Below are 18616 nucleotides of genomic sequence, written 5' to 3' on the forward strand. Positions count from 1 at the left end.
GCTATTGGGTGTTAGCTGTTATTTTGGCAGACATTGTCGCCCAGTATGATGTAATAGAAATTTGGTGGTCTAGGAGCTTTGTGATGAGGGAGCAGGTTGTTTACAATGTCTGATTATTTATGTACAAAAGGTTTTGTAATTTTATGTCTCGAACCAATTTTTTACCGAATAAGAAGTTGTTTTTTATACCTGCAATGTCTGAAAATCCTCCAGCTCGTTAAAGTGCTATACTCGCAAACCTTTATACTTAAGGAGAGTTCATTTTTCTCTTTATTCGCTGTTATTTCTTTCAGGAGTTTCTTTGTAGCTGATTGTATCTTTAGTTACACCAGATTCAAGTTTTTATTAAGCTTTGAAAGTGTGATCGTTTGTACTTTTAAACCAGACAGTAAAACGGGTAGTTTCAATTCAAGCACTTGAATTCAGCTTGGTGAAGTAGCAGCCAGTGGCAGATTGGAAATAAAAGCTTTTCTTTTGAGTTTTTTTGTTATATTATTAAAAATCTTGTTACTTTATAATTATCCAAATTATTATTTACAGCAAAAGTGGAAACCTACTTTGATCATTCAATGTAATCTATAAGTATTAACAAACTAGGTGCTGAATTGCTAAGTCTCATGCCACATCGGAAAGATAATGGCAACCTGTTCACTTTATCTAGGGTGTGTAGCAATTTCTAGTTTACGAGTTTTACCATTTCTACTACAAGTGTCTTTCGCCAAGAATATTATCCTTACGTTTCATGTCAACATAATAATTGAACTCGACGAATGCAGCAACCGACTGCAATTAAACTTAGGTCAAATTGACCATCTCGGAGTTTTCAATGCCACGACTCAAGTATGGTAAAATTCGCAGCAAATATAATTGCGGCCTATATCAGACTTGTAAATTCTTCTTTGGCTCAAACAAGGTCCAAGGCTAATCAACATAATTCGGATTTTCAGTATAAAAGTATTTTTCTATATTGTTAAGTAGTTTCACGGATGGCAAAATAATGGGACAACAGCATCTATCTACCACGAATTATTCGCTGGTTTGCCCCATCTGAGCGATTTGAAGTAGCTATATAACAATAGGATTCTATTATGGCCTCGCGAACTCCGAGATGGCCTATGGGCCTTGTCCGCCATTTTGTTACGTCTTTCTGTTTATTACGAGCTAAGCAAATGTTAATTACGAACTGCATATTGTTCAGGCTTTCACTTCAATGTGAAAACCCTACAATGACTGAGACTCAATTAGTGCCTATAATACTAGGAGACATAAAACATCTCTGCTCCGACACGAAGCTTATATGCTTAGCTTTCACATGCTTTTTAAGTTACAGACGCTTGTTCTTTTGTAACAAATTTTTCGTCATCCCCAGCTCGTCATTTTGATGTTCCATTCTTGTGTTATATTCATCATATTACTGCACACCAAGAAAGCAATCACATTTGCTCTACTTTACTTTTTCGCGCACTTTTCTCAATCTGAAAATGAAAATAATGTATGATCAAAAATATTTTGTTTACAGTTGGCGTACTAGATCTAAGTCTAATAGCTATAAAGAAGCTAATTAAAGCCAATTAATAATCAATCTATTAATAATCAGAATAAATTTTGGATATGGTACAATTTAAAAGAATGTTTTAAGGTATAGTATTCTAAATAAAACATAAACCAACATTAAATACTTTTGCATCATAAAAAATATCAAGTCTCGATTTATATCAGCCTGCGTTGCATTATCAATGAAGTAAGACTCGAAAATTCTATTTAATCTTAGATTGTTTTTTCAAGTTTGCGCAAAGATATCAGCTCTACGGAATGTGTGCATACCTCTGGTGTGATGATCTGGGTCGTATTGTCCGTTTTCCATTCGAATTTTCACCGTAAAAGTCCTCTAGCAGTGTTTGGATAGCTTTGAAAAAGTGTGCAGTACAATCAATGGCTTGCCAAACCCGGTTCAACTAACATGTTAATGTTCTCAAGTTATGTATATTGAAAACGTGCTTTTAAATGCCTGTTTAGGATAGCTTAGTATTCTCTTTTTTTATAGAAACCAGATACTTTTTGCCGTGGCTCGATGTTTTTATTTTTCTTAGAAAACTTGAAACTGGGATGTTCTTGATGCTGTTATTATTTCCACATTGACTTTTCTACAAGCTACATACAGTAATTTTTCTGAAAAACTTGGCAAATGTTGAGCATGACCTTCTTATTGGCACGATAGATCGACTAGTTGATTAAATCTGTTAACATGACATGAGGAAACATTTTCAAAAAACTCATTGCTTTTTGCTACCAAATTGTATACCTACGATATTGTAAAAATGCGGTGGAACGAGAATCTATCTGGTAAGTAGTTGAAAGTCACCGTAAATCTCCGAATAAGATGTTACTTACCGTTTAAGTCAATGTCGTTTGACTCTGCCTCTCCCTTATCATTGTCAATTTTTAGCAGCATTGGATCGACCGAAGACTTCGATTTGGCCTCGCTGCACGTTTTATCTAGACAGGGCTCACATGAGGCAGGGCAAATGACGTCATCTCGTAAATAACTTCGTCGCTTTTTTGTGCATTGGTTACAAGGCTTGCAACCCGCGGGGCATCCGCCATTCGATCCCCCAGGAACGCTTCCTCCTGCTTGGCTTATAGCTCCAGATGTAGCACCGCCACCTGCTTTTGCTGCCACATCTGTGCCCCCAGCAACCCCACCTCCAACAGCAACATTTGATGCACCTGCTCCTGTGCCCGCATCACCTGCAGCAGCATTTAATTCTGCGCTTCCGCCAGCTGCAATAAGCCCTGCACCGCCTCCAGCTCCCGTTCCTAAGCCTGCAACTCCACCCGCTGCTGCATTCAAGATGCTAGCAACTGCACCAGCTAAGGCACCACCACCAGCTGCACCACCTGCTGCTCCTCCTGCTGCTCCTCCTGCTGCACCACCTGCTGCTCCTCCTGCTGCCCCTCCTGCTGCATTCCCTGCTGCCCCACCAGCAGCTGCTCCTGCAGCACCACCAGCAGCTCCACCAGCTGCAGCACCAGCAGCACCACCGGCGGCAGCACCAGCAGCTCCACCAGCGGCAGCACCAGCACCACCACCAGTAGCAGCCCCACCAGCACCACCACCTGCGCCACCTGCCCCAGCGCCACCAGTACCACCACCTGCACCCCCTCCACTAGTACCTCCTCCACTAGTACCTCCTCCACCGGTACCTCCTCCACCAGTACCTCCTCCACCGGTACCTCCTCCACCGGTACCTCCTCCACCGGTACCTCCTCCACCAGTACCTCCTCCACCGGTACCTCCTCCACCAGTACCTCCTCCACCGGTACCTCCTCCACCGGTACCTCCTCCACCGGTACCTCCTCCACCAGTACCTCCTCCACCGGTACCTCCTCCACCGGTACCTCCTCCACCAGTACCTCCTCCACCAGTGCCTCCTCCACCAGTGCCTCCTCCACCAGTGCCTCCTCCACCAGTGCCTCCTCCACCAGTGCCTCCTCCACCAGTGCCTCCTCCACCAGTGCTTCCTCCACTAGTGCCTCCCCCACTGCCACCAGCCCCTGCGCCAGCACCAGATGCACCTGAGAAGCCAGTGTTGGGGCAGCCTGGTTTGCCAGCTTCCTCAGACGGTGCACTTCCAGTTTGGACAGTGTTCATTGCACCACCATAGGCATCAGCGCCTGCTGCTTGCTTTATTGCTTCTCTGGTCATTGTATCCGCTTTTGGCACACCATTCATTACTAAAAGGGAAATTCGTGTGTACTTGTGCTGCTTATACCGTCTAGTCGCGGAGATGCTAATAACTAGATGGATAACTTTCACTCAAATACGTGAGCTAATGTTAATTTTGCAACTGTGACGAAGTGACCTGAATCCCGTGTTGCTAAAAAGAATGCCATAAAATACACTGTTTTCTTTTTTCATCAATCCACTTCTTATTTACTTTTATTACATCTTTCTTACGACCTTTCTTTTCTCAAAAACTCTACTACAGTCACCTCTCGCGTTTCTTCCGTTTTTCTGTTTACACAAGACCTAGAAACTAAGTTCCAGGTTTCTCCCATCTCCACACAACACTTAATACCGTATACCGAATTTTTGTTTCGTTATCAATCGCAGCTTTTGGTATCATCCCTGGCAGTTCCAGTGCTACTCTTCAGCCATACTTTCAGTCTGTACCTCTACCGAAAGAAGCATTAGAACTTTAACAGACTTTTTCGCCATTACGTCGCCTCTACACATCGACTCTCTCTTATGACGTAAAAAACAGCCAATTACCTACAGCTATTTAACCATTTATGAATTTACAAAAACAAGGCAAACTCACTGAACGACATCATCGTCTGTATTCTAAGGACAAATCCAGCTGCTTGTGACATCATTCCGGAAAAGGCTAGCTGACCAATTGATGACATGACAGATAATTCTTCTTGACTGTAATCATCACCGAGACCTGAAAACAAATAGCGCTAGTTAATTAAATAATGATCAGGCTAAATGTCTCAGTCTCTTGAAATTGTTTATACAAATTTTGAAAAATTCCCTATCAATAACTGGCTAAGTCTAGCAATGCCATCATACCATATCCGACTGGCAAAGCTAGTACAAGGACATTGGTCTAACTTTGGGTTTGGTGATATCACCTTCAAAAACTCTTAATGAATTTAATAATAGGAAAGTATTACATGTAGGGCGTAGCAAGGTAAGTAGCAGGGTTGCCAGATAAGATTGACAAAAGAAGGCCTGACGGTTGACCAACTCGGGCAAAAATGTAATTCCATGCCCTTTTAATAATTCTTCAAACTCAAAAAAGAAACTGAAAAAGTTTCTTTTTCAAAAAAACTTTCTTTCATTTCGTTGTTACTTGTTGAGAATTTTTTAAAGCAAAGTAATATCCACAAAATTTCTGCTGAAAAGGCCACAAATAAGTAGTAGGCCAACAGCAAACTTTCCAAGCAATTTTAATCTGAAAAGGGCCAAGAAGATCTGGCCTGAAAAGGCCAAACTGACAACCCTGAACTTAGCAATGATTTGTTATTCCGGATTATCAGAACTGAAGTCTGATAACATACCAGCTCCACAAATGGTCAACTGGGCTCCTTTGAGCTGCTCAACTGCTTTATAAACGTCGTCCGTACTCTTCATTCGAGATACAACAAACATGGCTGTTTTCATATTCTTTTTTAGCTTAGCAAAGAAGCTTGTGCGAGCCGTCTTCAGAGCCTGACCGCAGTTTACAGTCTTTTCTTGCTTTGCTTTGATAGCTGCAAGCATTGCTTTCAGATCTCCTTCGCTTGATATGGTCTTAGCGGCTGCAATAGCATTCGCACTGGAACCGTATGTTATAACCGAGAAACTGCTACCGGAGAGCTGGAACAATCTTAGCACGTTGAAACAGAACCGGATTTGTGCTTCGAAGTTAACTTCCTGTGAAATATCGATCAGCATAATCACGTTTGCTGGCTTTATGGAACCAGCTTTTATTCCAGATATCATTGCGGACCAATCCCATTTGGTGGATAAGGAACCGACTGGCTGCGTTGCGGAACAGGACGTGTAACCAAATGAAGGTGGCGGGAGCGTAGCAACTCTACCCTCGCTTCCTGTCGGGGTGTCTGGTTGCACACCAGTATCAACCTCTGCTGAAGCACCTTTGCCATTAACTGAATGGAGTTATATATTATTTGTAGAGAGTAAATGGCTGGAAATCACTTGGAAAAATTCTTTGTTGCGTATTAGCTATATTTGAAAGCTCTATCAACGCCTCGTAGAAAACAGTAATAATTGTAGTTGGCCAAGGCACAGCTATCGCGGACCCCTCTACAGAATGGGGTGGGGGTAGTGCGGGGAGGCTAAAAGGTTCAGGGGACCAAACATACTGAAAGCCAAGAACATAATGAGTAAATCGATTGCTTTTAAGTTTATTTGGGAAGTTTTAGGAAGGCCTTCCCCCGACAACCGTCCCACTTCAGTCGGCTTCTATTGTCTCGTAGAAGACAAAGGTGGTGATCGGTCATATCTTCTTCGTGACAATGTCAATATGCGACAATTTGGATATTGAAGTACAAAGTACAAAAGTGAATTACAAAACCAAAAACAATACAACGTGACTAACTTTTGGAATGCCTTAAAAATAAAGCAACGAACGCTACCTTTGATCACTGTGTTTTGAATCTTGACCAACGACGTCACCAAACCACGCCATTTTGTTGTTAGGTAGTACCTAGAAATTGTTTTTAGTTCGTTTGAATTAACACTGCTACCAATACCGATGGCAAAAATCGACACTCCTTTCTGGACCAAGTTCCTTGCCGGCCCAACGACGTCATCATCAGATTTTCCGGTGATGAGGAGGAATAACAACTGCTTAACACCTCCAGATGCTCCTCCAAAGACACTGGCCATTTTGGTTAGAGCAGCACCTGTTTTCCTGCCCTTCGTCCCTTGATAACCCATAGACTGGCAAGCCATCTGCAAAACTGTAAGGTCTTGATAGCTGCGGAACGATATCAAAGACTCATCGGTCGATCCACCGTATGTTACTATCGAAACTGACGTACCAGCCTCAAACAGTCTGTACATGTTGTATACTTGCTTCTGGAGAACGTCAAAATGGTGGAGGTTGGTAGAGTCGACGAGGAATGCGATCTTTGCCTTCTTGCAAGCTATGAGATGATCGAAGAATTATTCATAAATGCTACTTCGACGATGCTAACCATCAAAAAGTCAATCGTTTTGCAGTTTTCCTCATTCAAGAGGTTTGGAAGTGTTTGGGGCATAAATCAGTGATATAAGTTTAAGCAGATCCAGCACTTACATCATTTTAAAGAAATCTCTCCCTCACGACTAGTCACCATATAATTTTAATGGAAATTTATTACTCCTTTCAACAACTTTGCTATAATTCAGCAACTATTTTTGGGTACAGACACAATATTCATAAGCAATAGGAAAATACTTTTTCTACAGTTGATGAATTTACATTCTTTAAAAGATTTTTTGAAATGAGTAATTGCCAATTGGGGTATTCTTTTCAACAGCTCTAAGAAGTTAGAACTTTTAATCTACAACGAGCTGACCAAGAACCAACATCACGTTTATTCTAATAACAGTTTAAAATTTGAGATTGAATAAAACGTTTCATTGAAATCATATCATATATCATATCTTTTAACATCCTATAAATTCGTTTTTTAGGTTTTAGACATTTTTGCAGCTTTTTCGTTATTGATCTTGAAAATCTACAAATCACTTTTTGATAAAGCAAGAACCTTAACTATTACGTCATTGTTTCTTACCTCCGTAAGCAAATGCAACGTTTTGTGTCTTCCATTCCCAGTTTTTAACAATGTCTGCATAGCTTGCTGTAATAAATGTTTAATGAATTTAGTTATAGATTTATGTCGTAAGTTTCTAATCATTATGTATAAAATATCACGAAAATTGCTGTTTTACCAAAGCTTCAATAATGTGCTCGATGGCAGCGTTCTACACGCTGCATCAATAAGTAGGAGTAAAGTTAAGGCAGAGCTGTTTAAACTATCAAATACGCTAGATGCCTTTGATACATCTAATTTAAAAAAGCATTTATACCAACTTCAATTAACTAAAATGATCAGAAAGTGAACTGAAAAAGCCTCTTAACTTCAAAAATAGTGACAAAAGTCTGAGTTTAAGGCATTTGACACAGGTAAAAATGGCTTACAGCCACCCCCAGCGAGTGACTGCGCACAAAAAAAGCATGTGAACAATTTCCGCCTTTCTGCAAATCAGCGAAGCCTTAGAACAACGCACAATGGTTTCACGTGAGTGCTCTGATCACGTTATTTTTGGGTTCGCTGTATTTATGCATGTCAAATGCCTTTAAGTTTCTAGAAAGAGTTGTTCGATTTCTCATCACGCAAGATTAAACACTATCGTTGCAAAACCAGACATATATCTTCAAAATTAACACCAGCATGCTAACAAAAAGTCACAATTCATTTCTAGTAGTTGCACTTTGAAAATTTGTTTTCAAAGGTATTAAAATATGCGATTACATCTTACCTGCCAATATTCCTTCTTTTATCCCAGATTTCCCCGAAGCACCAAAATCTGCACCACCAGCAACAGTTCCACAAACTAGAAAAGGTTATAATGGCAGAATAAGAAACTTTGGAATAATCAGTTGGATATTATTTATAGCAAAAATGCAGGAATCAAAGTCCTTCTATCAAAAATTTGTAGGAGGTCTCAAATCTATCTAGTCTTGGTCTCAGAGTACTTGGCCCTGGCCTGTCGCTAGCCATGGAGCTCAAGAAAGGTTTCCAGGTTCCTATTGCCGTCAAAGTGGATGCGCCATTCTATAATAGCCAACTAGTTCGAAAATCGCAACGGATTTTTTTTTCCAAGAGGAGCTTCACATCCCTCGTGCTCCTTATAGCGATGGCCTTAGCCTTGGCAGAAACTAAAGTTGCTGTCAGATTGTCTTCCGTTCATGATTGACATTTAAAAACAATATTATAGATCTCACCTCTAGCTGTGGCGCTCTGACAAGTGGAAAGTGACGTAACTAGCGCCTCTTTTTTCGCCATAAACACCAGCGTGGAAGAGTGTGCTGTCAAGGTGAGCTGTTTAGCGTCAACTTTTTCTCCCATTCCAAAGCTTATAACTTTGATCCCGTCTTTTCGAAGCTGTACAGCAGGACCTGCTGTATCATCGGAGGAACCAGATTGAGTGATGACGAAAAGCATGTTGGGATTGCCAGGCGGTGCCTCTTTGAATGACTCTCCCATGAATTTCATTGCTTTGCCTGTTAAGGCCTGGAATACAAAGTCAGAACTTTAGTCATTACATCCGGCAAAAAGTCTTCAATATAAAGATATTATAGATTCAAAAACTATGGCAAAGTTAACCAAAATGCCTGGAAATCCTTAGTCAAATTAAGTTATGATAATACCATCAAAAGAAACGTTGATAAATCGGTACCTTGATTATCTGGCATCTTAATGTATTTGCAATATCGAAATGCTGTCTGTTTTCAAGAATTACTCTTTTTCTATGAAAATTGAAAGCTTTTGCTCAACTTTGAAGATTCACTGTGCTTTTTTTAAGTTTACTTATTGAGCATCAGATAAAAAACAATGCCTTTTCATTGGTTTTTTATACCTGTCCTGATGATCCCTTGGGTATCTTCATTGCCATTGCCTGTATTTCACCCGCACTCTTGAACTGTACGAAATTGCATACTCTGTACATGCTTGTGCCGTATGAAATGACGGAAAAGTAGCTGCCAGAGAGTGCAAACATTCTAGCGATGTTGTAAACAAGCCGTCGAACAAAACCGAAGTTAATGAGTGCCACTGATTCAACTAGAATGCCTACGTTGGCTCTTGCTAGGACTGAAGCAGAACAAATTATTGAGTTAGTGCTGTGATTGATGCTTTGGGCTTTGTCTAAATGATTCGTAAGATCAATGTTTAAGAAATGTGCAAAACTCATTGTTGCTTTACTTTTAGTTGTGTTAATCGCTCATTTACCTGCCAGATTAGAGCACACAAAAAATTACGTTTAGTTCAATGAAAAGGGGTCCTTATATGCAAATCTATGCAGTATTCAGCCAACATTCATCATTTTGAATGACTTAAGATGTGTTCATTGCCGATTATTCTGTTACTTTTAACCAATTTTTTTTTCTATATTGGGATATAAAAAGCATTACTTTGTGCAAAAGAAGAACAAATGGCGATAAGTGGAAGCATTTGATAATCATTCTGAACAACATCATAGATTTTGCCGCTGTTCGTTCTTAAAATGCGCACAAATTGAGAAAGTTTCTTCATTCATTCATTTTTTGTGATCTTAAAGCTTTTAAAAGCAAGCGATAAGGCTATTTTTAAATTTTTGTTAGATAATCTTTTTTGTAGTGTCGCTGGTGTCGTAGAGGCCGTGCTGTACTAGCATCGGCTTGAATTAGCAGCAGCAGCGTAGCCAGTGGTAAAGGTTTGGGGGGAGTAGGTGGGGGGGGGGGGGGGGCAAAAGTGGGATGAGCGAGGAAAAATGAAGTCTATACACTTTGAAACGCTAGATAACATATTTTTCCAAAATCAGTCGTTGCCATGAGGGAGGGGTGACTCTTTTGCTTCTTCCTCGCTAAGCTACTGGTTACGGGTCAATATATATTGTCATATAAGTGAAATGGATACTTACAGCCATATTTCAGTTGCTTGAATTTAGCTGCCCAGTTCCATTCTTTCTGTACTGAAATCATACTGGAGCTTCCTAAATTTAATCAACAATTATCTATTAGTTTCGATTTACTGGCATCTTTATGTTTCTTCTAACCAGTTACACAAATATAATATATTTGCAGATTTATTTAAAAAACAAAAAAGTTCATGAAAGAACCCGGGAGGTTCATAAAGCCAGCAATGGACTAGGTATAAGTACCTCAGTCTAAATAGAGCCTTTGGTGAAGTTTTAAAACTAGGTATACATTTCACTTTATCTAGCACTTCAGATTACGCCAGGAAACCAAGTTTCAGTTAGAATAGTTACAAAGTTACAGTGCAAGACCCAATATAGGACTGGGTACAAGAACCATAGTTTAAAAATTGATTTTGTGAAATTTTTAAAGCTTTTTTTGCATCCCATTTTATCCAGCACGTCGAATAACGCCAGAAAAAGTTCCATGTTCCCAGGGGCTGTGATATGACTCGCTCACACCCTCTATCGTAACCGACCTTGTTTGAATATTATATAACATATTCAATTTGTTTAGAAGCTTGAAAAGTTTGAAATTGATTGTAGGCTACATACCAGAATCAACATTCACGGAACTTCCTTGTCCAATATCTAGTGAAAAGAAAAATTTGTAAATTTAGCAAAAGCTTCTATTCAGAGAGCACATGGCCCCACCACCTTTGGTAGGTGGAATGAAGCAAGGAAGATAGAAATTGTTAAGATTCTAAAAGGTTTGGTCAAAATACCCAAGGAAGGTGCAACATAAGTTGATCTAGGCCTACCGTTTGCAATTCTTATTGAGTAAAAAATGAGCATCAATTTCAACAACATGCATCAAGACACCCAGCAAAAACTGCAAGCAACTAGATTATCTGATCTCTCATATAAGCGGGGGGAGGGGCCTTGAGAGATTTTAATAATCATAGCAAAAGAATTTTTAAAAATTTCCATTGTTTTGCAAAAAATGGGGGGTGCCATGGCCCCCCGGCCCCCTTCATCGGAGGCCCTGACTATGCATTTGATTTAAACAGATTTCAATTTTCTGAAGGTAGAATGATCTGCATTATGCACGTAGCCTCCTTTTGATTGAAATTGGTTTGGCGGGAAATGTCCACAGCCTGTACCATGGGAAGTGGGCACAGCGCGGATGCACCGTGTATTGCATTTGCATTCAAGGAAAGACACCATAATTCCTCGCTGTAGGTGCTCAAAAATTTCGTTATAGAAGCTAGGTATCGTTAAAACTTTTCTCAAAGGTAGATTATAGAATGTTGCCGACCTAAAACAATCTTTGTAAGGCTAGAAGTACTGGTTGAGACTTCAGAGGATGGCCTACTACTAATGTCGAATATTTATGAATCAACGTCACCAAAGCATGGATAAAGTTCAAGAACACTACTTCAAAAGAAAAATAGACCTAATTGGTGATGAGGTTAGTTCTGAATAATGATTTTGAAATTCATCAGTTTTAAATTTCAACGTTGTCGAGGAAAAAAGATAACAAAGTGTCCACGCCCCCTAGGCTTCTGTGTATGACATCACATCCAAACCCCAGAACTTTCACGAAAGCAGTAAATACTAGCATGAAAAACGATTTTATTCAAGTACTCGAGAGAAATAGCTTTAAATTACACAGAAGGCCAAACAAAGGCCAATTTGCCTACCTCTTTGCTATCGATTACTCAGAATCCGACAAACATTGAAATGTTTATTGCTCATTCTAAGCATGTTTATTCTAATGAATTACAGTATGCTTTTAATTAACAAAAAAACCGTCATACCTGCTATGAGACCTTTAACCAGACCACTAAAGCTGCTACCACCCACAATTGCACTCAGTGCTCCAGCACGAACGTACTGCTCACTAGTGGCAACCATGCCAAGTTCAGCTTTTACTCCTGCTGCCTGTGCCCCAGCTCCAATACCTACAACTTTAATTCCAAGGCTCTTCAGTTGTCCACCAATGGCCGTCAATCCTGATTTGTCTGTCGAACTGCCAGTCATCAGCAGAAACAGAACATTTGCATTGTCAGCTTTTGCTGATTTTTGTTGTGTGAATAAAGTCTTTATTTCTGTCAATGCTTTTGCTGTATTTCTGATTGAAGTCTCCACATATGGAATTGATGTGCAAGTTTGCTGTGCAGAAAAATATTATTAGTCAAAATTTAAAATTATATGCTTGTTGTGGTTTGAAGAAAATTGAACTGTTTCAAAGCAACATTGTTAGATTGTTCTTCTCTATCATACAACTGAAGTTCTGAAAATGGCCGTATATTCACAAAACACTTTCTCTACATCTTTTAGATTCTATTAAATGATGTTGTATAATTACTCTAATGCTAGATTTAAATGTCATCCTATCTTTTTGGTCCTTTCTAAAATATTCATTGTTTCTCAGTAAGGAAATATTTTTTTGAAGTTATGCCTACCTGAACTTGACCAGCATCTGAAAATGATTTCCAATGTGCCAATCGATATTGGTCCCTTCCATAAACCATAATAGTAACATAAGAACCTTGTTGTTGGAACATCATGATCATGTTGAAAACGAATCTTTGCAAGAAAGTTATCATGTCAGCATTAGATCCATCAATCACAAAACCAATGTTTGCTTTTTTGATACCTGTCAAGAAAATGATGACCGAATTCTTAGACATTTTTCTTCATTTAAAAATACTTCAAAAGACCAGTGCGTGAAAAAACAGTATAAAGAAATTTTAAGTGAAAAAAATTTTTTAGAAAATTTTTTTGAAATAGAGAAGTTATCATTAGAAGAAATTCTATATTTAAAAATTTATGAGTCAGATCTTATAAATAGAATTTTTTTTCATAAAGTTATTGAAAGTTAACATTTAGTATATCTGTAAATATGGGTTTGAAGGATAAAGACAATTGAAGTATGTAATAGATAGGAATAGCTTTTGTTAAAATGCGAATCTTTGCTTGAGTGTTCAATAGTAAAAATAGGGAAGAAGAAACAGTACTAACTTCCATACTGAATTCCAGAAATATGACTTGTCCATGTCCAAGAAGATGTCCACCAACCTTTGTAAAAATTAAAGAAGCTGAAAATCTTGGCATTTATTAAGAATATCTAGTATAATTTGCAAAAAGCTGTTTAACTCTGTTTGTTTAGTAACTTATTTTCATATAGTTTATTTTATTTGTCATCTCATTTCATTTACCTGCTTGAATGTCTCTTTGCAAAATTTTATCTTAATCCAAGCTTAAAGTTGAGAATGAATTTATTTAAAACCCTTTTGATATCTTCAATGAGCTATAGAAACATATTTTGTATACAAATATAAAAGGTTATATTGAATGATAATCAAGGATTCCCCTGAATTAAAAAATTTCTGTATACCTCCTTCTGCACCACCAGATCCAGAGGCACCAGCTTTTGCCTTACCGCCTGAACCAGCGCCTCCGCCGCCACTACCGCCTGCACCACCGCCAGCTCCACCACTACCACCGCCACCAGCAGCAATTCCAGCTCTCGCTCCAAAATCTAACAAAAAGAAGATGCAAACAATTTTGAGCCAGACACATTTAACTGTCAAAAGGCATCTATTAACAGGGAACGTCGATCTCACCAAAGAATAGCGCTTATGCCTAATATTTTTTACGGAAAGGTAGATTTGAAACCATAGAATTACATGTTATAGCATGCATTTTCAAAAATATCACCCTTCCCTAACATAATTTTTCGAATTTCGGTGAAATACAGAATCTATCCTGCCGATTCTACCCCCCCCCCTTGCGACGCCGCCATGGAATTCGAATCCGGCACTGGTTGTGTAACCTGCTTATGTTTTCTCTCAGTAATGGTTCCATAGAGAATATTTGTATTTCTAACTAATGAATCACAAATGTCTTACATGAACCACAAGCCCCTTGCAATCCTAGAAGCAAGGATTTTCCAGCTGCAGACCCTCCAACTGTCAAACCTGCTCCTGTCATGACAGCAGCATAATTTTTCGCCTGGTAAATCATCCCCATTTCTGTAACCATTTGCATCTGTTCCATATTTATATTGCTCCCAATGCCAATGACGTAAATTGTAACGCCAAGTTTCTTGTACATTTCGCCGTATTTTTTTAAAAGATCAACGTTGCCAATTGTGGCTCCTTTCACGATAAGGAACATTGCCATTTTATATTTTGGTTTTTGTGTCTTTACACCCTGGAAGTTTTTGTAGTATGTCTCTAATGCTTCTCCGATCTTCCTGCCCTCTACTGATGCAATTCCTTGACAAACAGTTTTTATCTCTGCGGCAGCTGAAAATGCTTTGAATTCTGTCGCCTAGATAATAGTTGATTTGTATGAGATTGTGAATGTCATTGCGAAAGAAGATTTGAAACTGCAGTGCAGTATTGGCTTTGCGTTTCCTTTATCAGTTTCAGAGCATTTTGCTAATAGATCTACAGGCCGATTTAAGTTCTAATTATTGACATAAAATCCAAATACACTATATATAAAATTATATTTCTTAACATAAGAGTTATTAACTCTAGCCCTGTGTTTTCTTACTTCTCATAACAGGTATTTTACTGAGATGTCCTAATTGAAGTAAAATTGGACACTGCTTTTGATCTGGTAATGAGGAGTTTTCTTAACAGCAACCAGCTTCATAAATACATTTTTACATGCATTTTTCCTGGTATAGACTTCATCTTGCTTCTAGATAATAAGCTAAATTCGAAAATATTTCTTATACATTATAAAAATCCCGTTTAAAATTTGGTATACACTTTTCTTTTGTCTTACATTGAATATTATTCTGTTGAAAATCATTGATATCACGAATTAGAAGTATCGGTTTTGTGATTCAAAGAGCATGTTGCTATTTTATATAAACAAATGCTTTATGTAGTACAGCAAGCGCTAGACAACATGTGCTGCTAGAATTTCTGTAATGCTAATGAGGATTAAAAGCAGATGAATTGAATACCATTTTGACGCTGGCTCCAAAAGATGCCACACTCAACATTGACCCCTTGCGAAACATCAATAAGATATTATACACCATTCTTTGCACCATCCACATGTGTTTTGATATCGTTCCATCGACCAGAACACCGACGCTACCCCACTCTACAGCTGTAAATAAAATGATTTTTAAATGTATATAGTTGCCTAAGCATGAACGTTTGGTTAAATCTGGTGCTTGTGCAAAATTCTGTCGCTTTCTCTTGACTTACACTTCAAATAACACCCTCGAGTCATCTAATGAAGAACCGAAAACTTTTGTAGCTCTTCTAACAAATGTGAATAAATAACAATACAATGTGATAATGAAAAAAATCAACAGCTATAAGCCAAGGTTCGATCAAAATTAGTCAAAGGGAAGGACGGTTCATCCTTCGGCTTGTTTTAGCCAGTGATATATAATATATGATAATGTTCAACATTTGGTTACGATCTTACGCTTCGTAACACTTTTGATTGTATTTGAAAGAATTGTTTAGTTTATTCAAAAACAGCATTATTCATTTTAGGCGTGCTAACTCGTCTTAGTTCTTTAAGGTTATGTATAGTTTATTTGTTGAAATTACACAGGTTGTCAGAGATGAAATAACACAAGGTGTAGAACTCACAATACACAGATTGTAAATGACTTCCTTACTCTCTTTCCATTTCAGTTGTGAGATATGATACGAAATCTTAAGGTCCTTTCTAATGAAAAATTTTGCATACGAAAAATTTGCCTCAGGGTGCCGTGCCTCACCCGATATGCCCAAACCCCAAATAAACTAACTTTACAACTCCAGCCAGGGATAGCACCCTGTCAAAAATAATCCAACTTGTAATATCACTTACATTCGTATTTGAATCCCGTCACATATTGCCTCCAATCCCATACTTGGAGCTTAACAGTCCAAGTTCCACTGCTTCCACTAAATCTTTTCATTGCAATGACTTTCCAACCTCTTTTCGCAATATCAGCTTGGCCAGGTAGAAAAATTAAGCCAGCTCCTGCATTTGCTGGAGGGAAGAAAACAATGAAAGTATTGCATGGAAAATTTGACAGAAATTGTTTTGTGTACTTTAATGAGATCCATGGAATTAAATGATTTCAAAAGATTGGAATACAGCGTAATACTTAATCTTCCAAAAATGAAAATCTTACATCTTCCTTTGTAACCCATTGTTTTCTTAAGTTCAACATACCTGGTGTTGTTGGATAAAAAGAGTTAACATCATCATCATAACGATACGTCTCCTCGTCATTCCCGCGGTTTTCCATTGCTTGTTCATTTGCTTGGTCGATAGCCTCTAGCTGATCATTATCAAAATTCTCCTGCGTAATGGATGCGAAGCTTGATAATTCATTTTGCTTGCTATCTGCCAAGTCACTTCTACTGTTGCCAGAAGTTGTGGTGTCGCCATCTAGCCTTCCTTCACTTTGTTTCAAGATTTCTTCATTGTCATAATCACCAAAGTCGTGCATAGTATCAAAAAAGAATTCCGGCTGTTGATAGTTTGTTTCTGGGAATTCAGATCCCGTTATATCTATAAGTGTTTTTTTACTGAATCTTGAGACTGTCACATTTTCTGGGTTAATCTCTGTCCTTCGAGGCCTGGCTGTATGTTGATACCCTTGTGCTAGTTTCACTGTCCTTTGTTCTGTTGCTAAGTTACTTGCATCTGTATGGGCTGCCACAATTACACAGGCTAGAAATGCCACTAGTTTGCAATCAGCCCTGTTTAATAGAAAGCACAATATGTGTCTTGAACATCAGTTTTTCCAAGCAAGAAATTGAACTTTTCGGTAATAAAAGGCCTAACCAGGATTAATTCTATTTGATTTTGCTTGCTCTCTGTAGGATGGGAGTATTTAACAACAAAGCCATCAAGGCAAGGGAACACCCTCGTGCAACAAAGGCTGTTGGCAGATCGCCACTGCTATTATCGGGAAATCTACCGAATCTCCGCTTTACCAAGAATTAGTACTTATGCCACACCTACAGAGCCAACGGCCACCCCGTCTGCAAACTCTTATCTTAAACCGGAGTGATGAAATTCAGTTACGACGACCCTAATAAGGAAATTTCACAGGTATATCCTTGAAGCAAGTTTGAACGCGAAATGTACCAAATAATTATACATGACTTTCCCCATAGCATCTATCTAGAGTCGAGTCAAACTGTTATAATAGTATTCGATATTTTAGTAGTGAGTTGTTTTATTAACTTAGATTGTATCCTGCCAGAGGATTACTTATATAATGACTTACTCAGAGTGGCCAGCTTCTAAGGACAAACTGCTGCTACAGACAAAATTTAGATACTGGCTTAGTATATTGCCAGGAAGGGTATATAAGGAACCTACTGCTACGAGTGCGTCTTTGAGTGCTTGAAATTTTCAAAATAATAGGCAAGCAATCTTTTGGTGTTGTAAGACTTCAAAAAGGCTTTGAAAATGCAAAAATTAAGTTTAAAATGTTTGCTTTTTTAGAAATAATAGATGTCAATCAACTTTATGTATTTTGAGAAAGAAAGCATACGTTGCTCTCTTAGGTCTTTTTTAAGTGCAGTGGGTGTTGCAACTGATTTATATGGCCTAAGTAAACCTGAACAGAATCTCAGAATTTTGAGTAGTGTCTTGATCTTGCTAGGCTCAACCTCGGACGAGAAGGATAAAAAACTAAGTTAAAGTCTTCTCAATTGCAATCGCATATAAATATTGTTTCCTATCAAATTAGAAGCAATATTATTGATTGAGGCATTTTTCGACTGGCAAATTTGAGCGAGAAGTTGAAGATGCAACTGAAGGTACGTCGATTTATGATTTCGTTAATAGATGTGCATCCTGGACCGTAAATGTATCATTTCAACGAGCTGTTGATTTAGCCTGTTTACAATTTATCCATTGATACTCATCATTACACTGTGTAACGCAAATAAAAAATTCTCACTAACCTCATCCTTTTTGCGTATTTGTCTCTCTTTAACATTAAACCATTATCATTCTCATAATAATTGTATATTCTGTAATAATGTCAACATTTCGTTACTTTAATTTGTATTTTTAATCAGCAAAAACGTCTTGGACAAGACGTTGAAACCGTGAAGCGGATAAGCCCAAGAACTCATGCATATGATTAACAATAGATCACCAATGAACCAATCAAAGCCGCTTTCACTGACCTGCTGCCCAACGACCTGTTATGTGATGTTTGCTATCACCCTAATTACTTGGCTTTTGCACTTTTTCTGCTGCAAACCAGGATCTCAGGGCTAAGTACCAGAGGCGGAAACACAGCGAGGACTGGAAAGGGCGGAATCTCCTCATTGATCGTCATCACCAAAGTTTTACGTCATTTTCCTGACATCTGGTGCTGACTCTGTCATACATTCTGCTTTCCTTCCTCAGTATTAAAGTTCCTCACTAGAAACA

At 38.5% G+C, this 18616-nt stretch overlaps 1 protein-coding gene across 1 annotated transcript; it reads right to left on the reverse strand.

The window, feature by feature from the left end:
• Nucleotides 1-467: 467 nt before the first annotated feature.
• On the reverse strand, nt 468-18616 carry LOC135680941 (uncharacterized). The gene is made up of 21 exons (XM_065195195.2): nt 18139-18616; nt 16388-16920; nt 16037-16201; nt 15168-15316; nt 14095-14518; nt 13581-13724; nt 13205-13261; nt 12646-12839; nt 11998-12352; nt 10793-10828; nt 10184-10255; nt 9143-9375; nt 8508-8796; nt 8042-8116; nt 7294-7359; nt 6148-6660; nt 5068-5658; nt 4323-4448; nt 2392-3735; nt 1825-1906; nt 468-1475 (listed from the first exon to the last, which is right to left on the reverse strand). Exons 1-21 carry the CDS (start codon nt 18171-18173, stop codon nt 1445-1447), a joined length of 5514 nt encoding a protein of 1837 aa, XP_065051267.2. The 5' UTR covers nt 18174-18616; the 3' UTR covers nt 468-1444.

The sequence above is a fragment of the Rhopilema esculentum genome, chromosome 18, assembly GCF_057945365.1.
Source record: "Rhopilema esculentum isolate cy_ngs chromosome 18, ASM5794536v1, whole genome shotgun sequence".
Lineage (NCBI taxonomy): Eukaryota > Metazoa > Cnidaria > Scyphozoa > Rhizostomeae > Rhizostomatidae > Rhopilema > Rhopilema esculentum.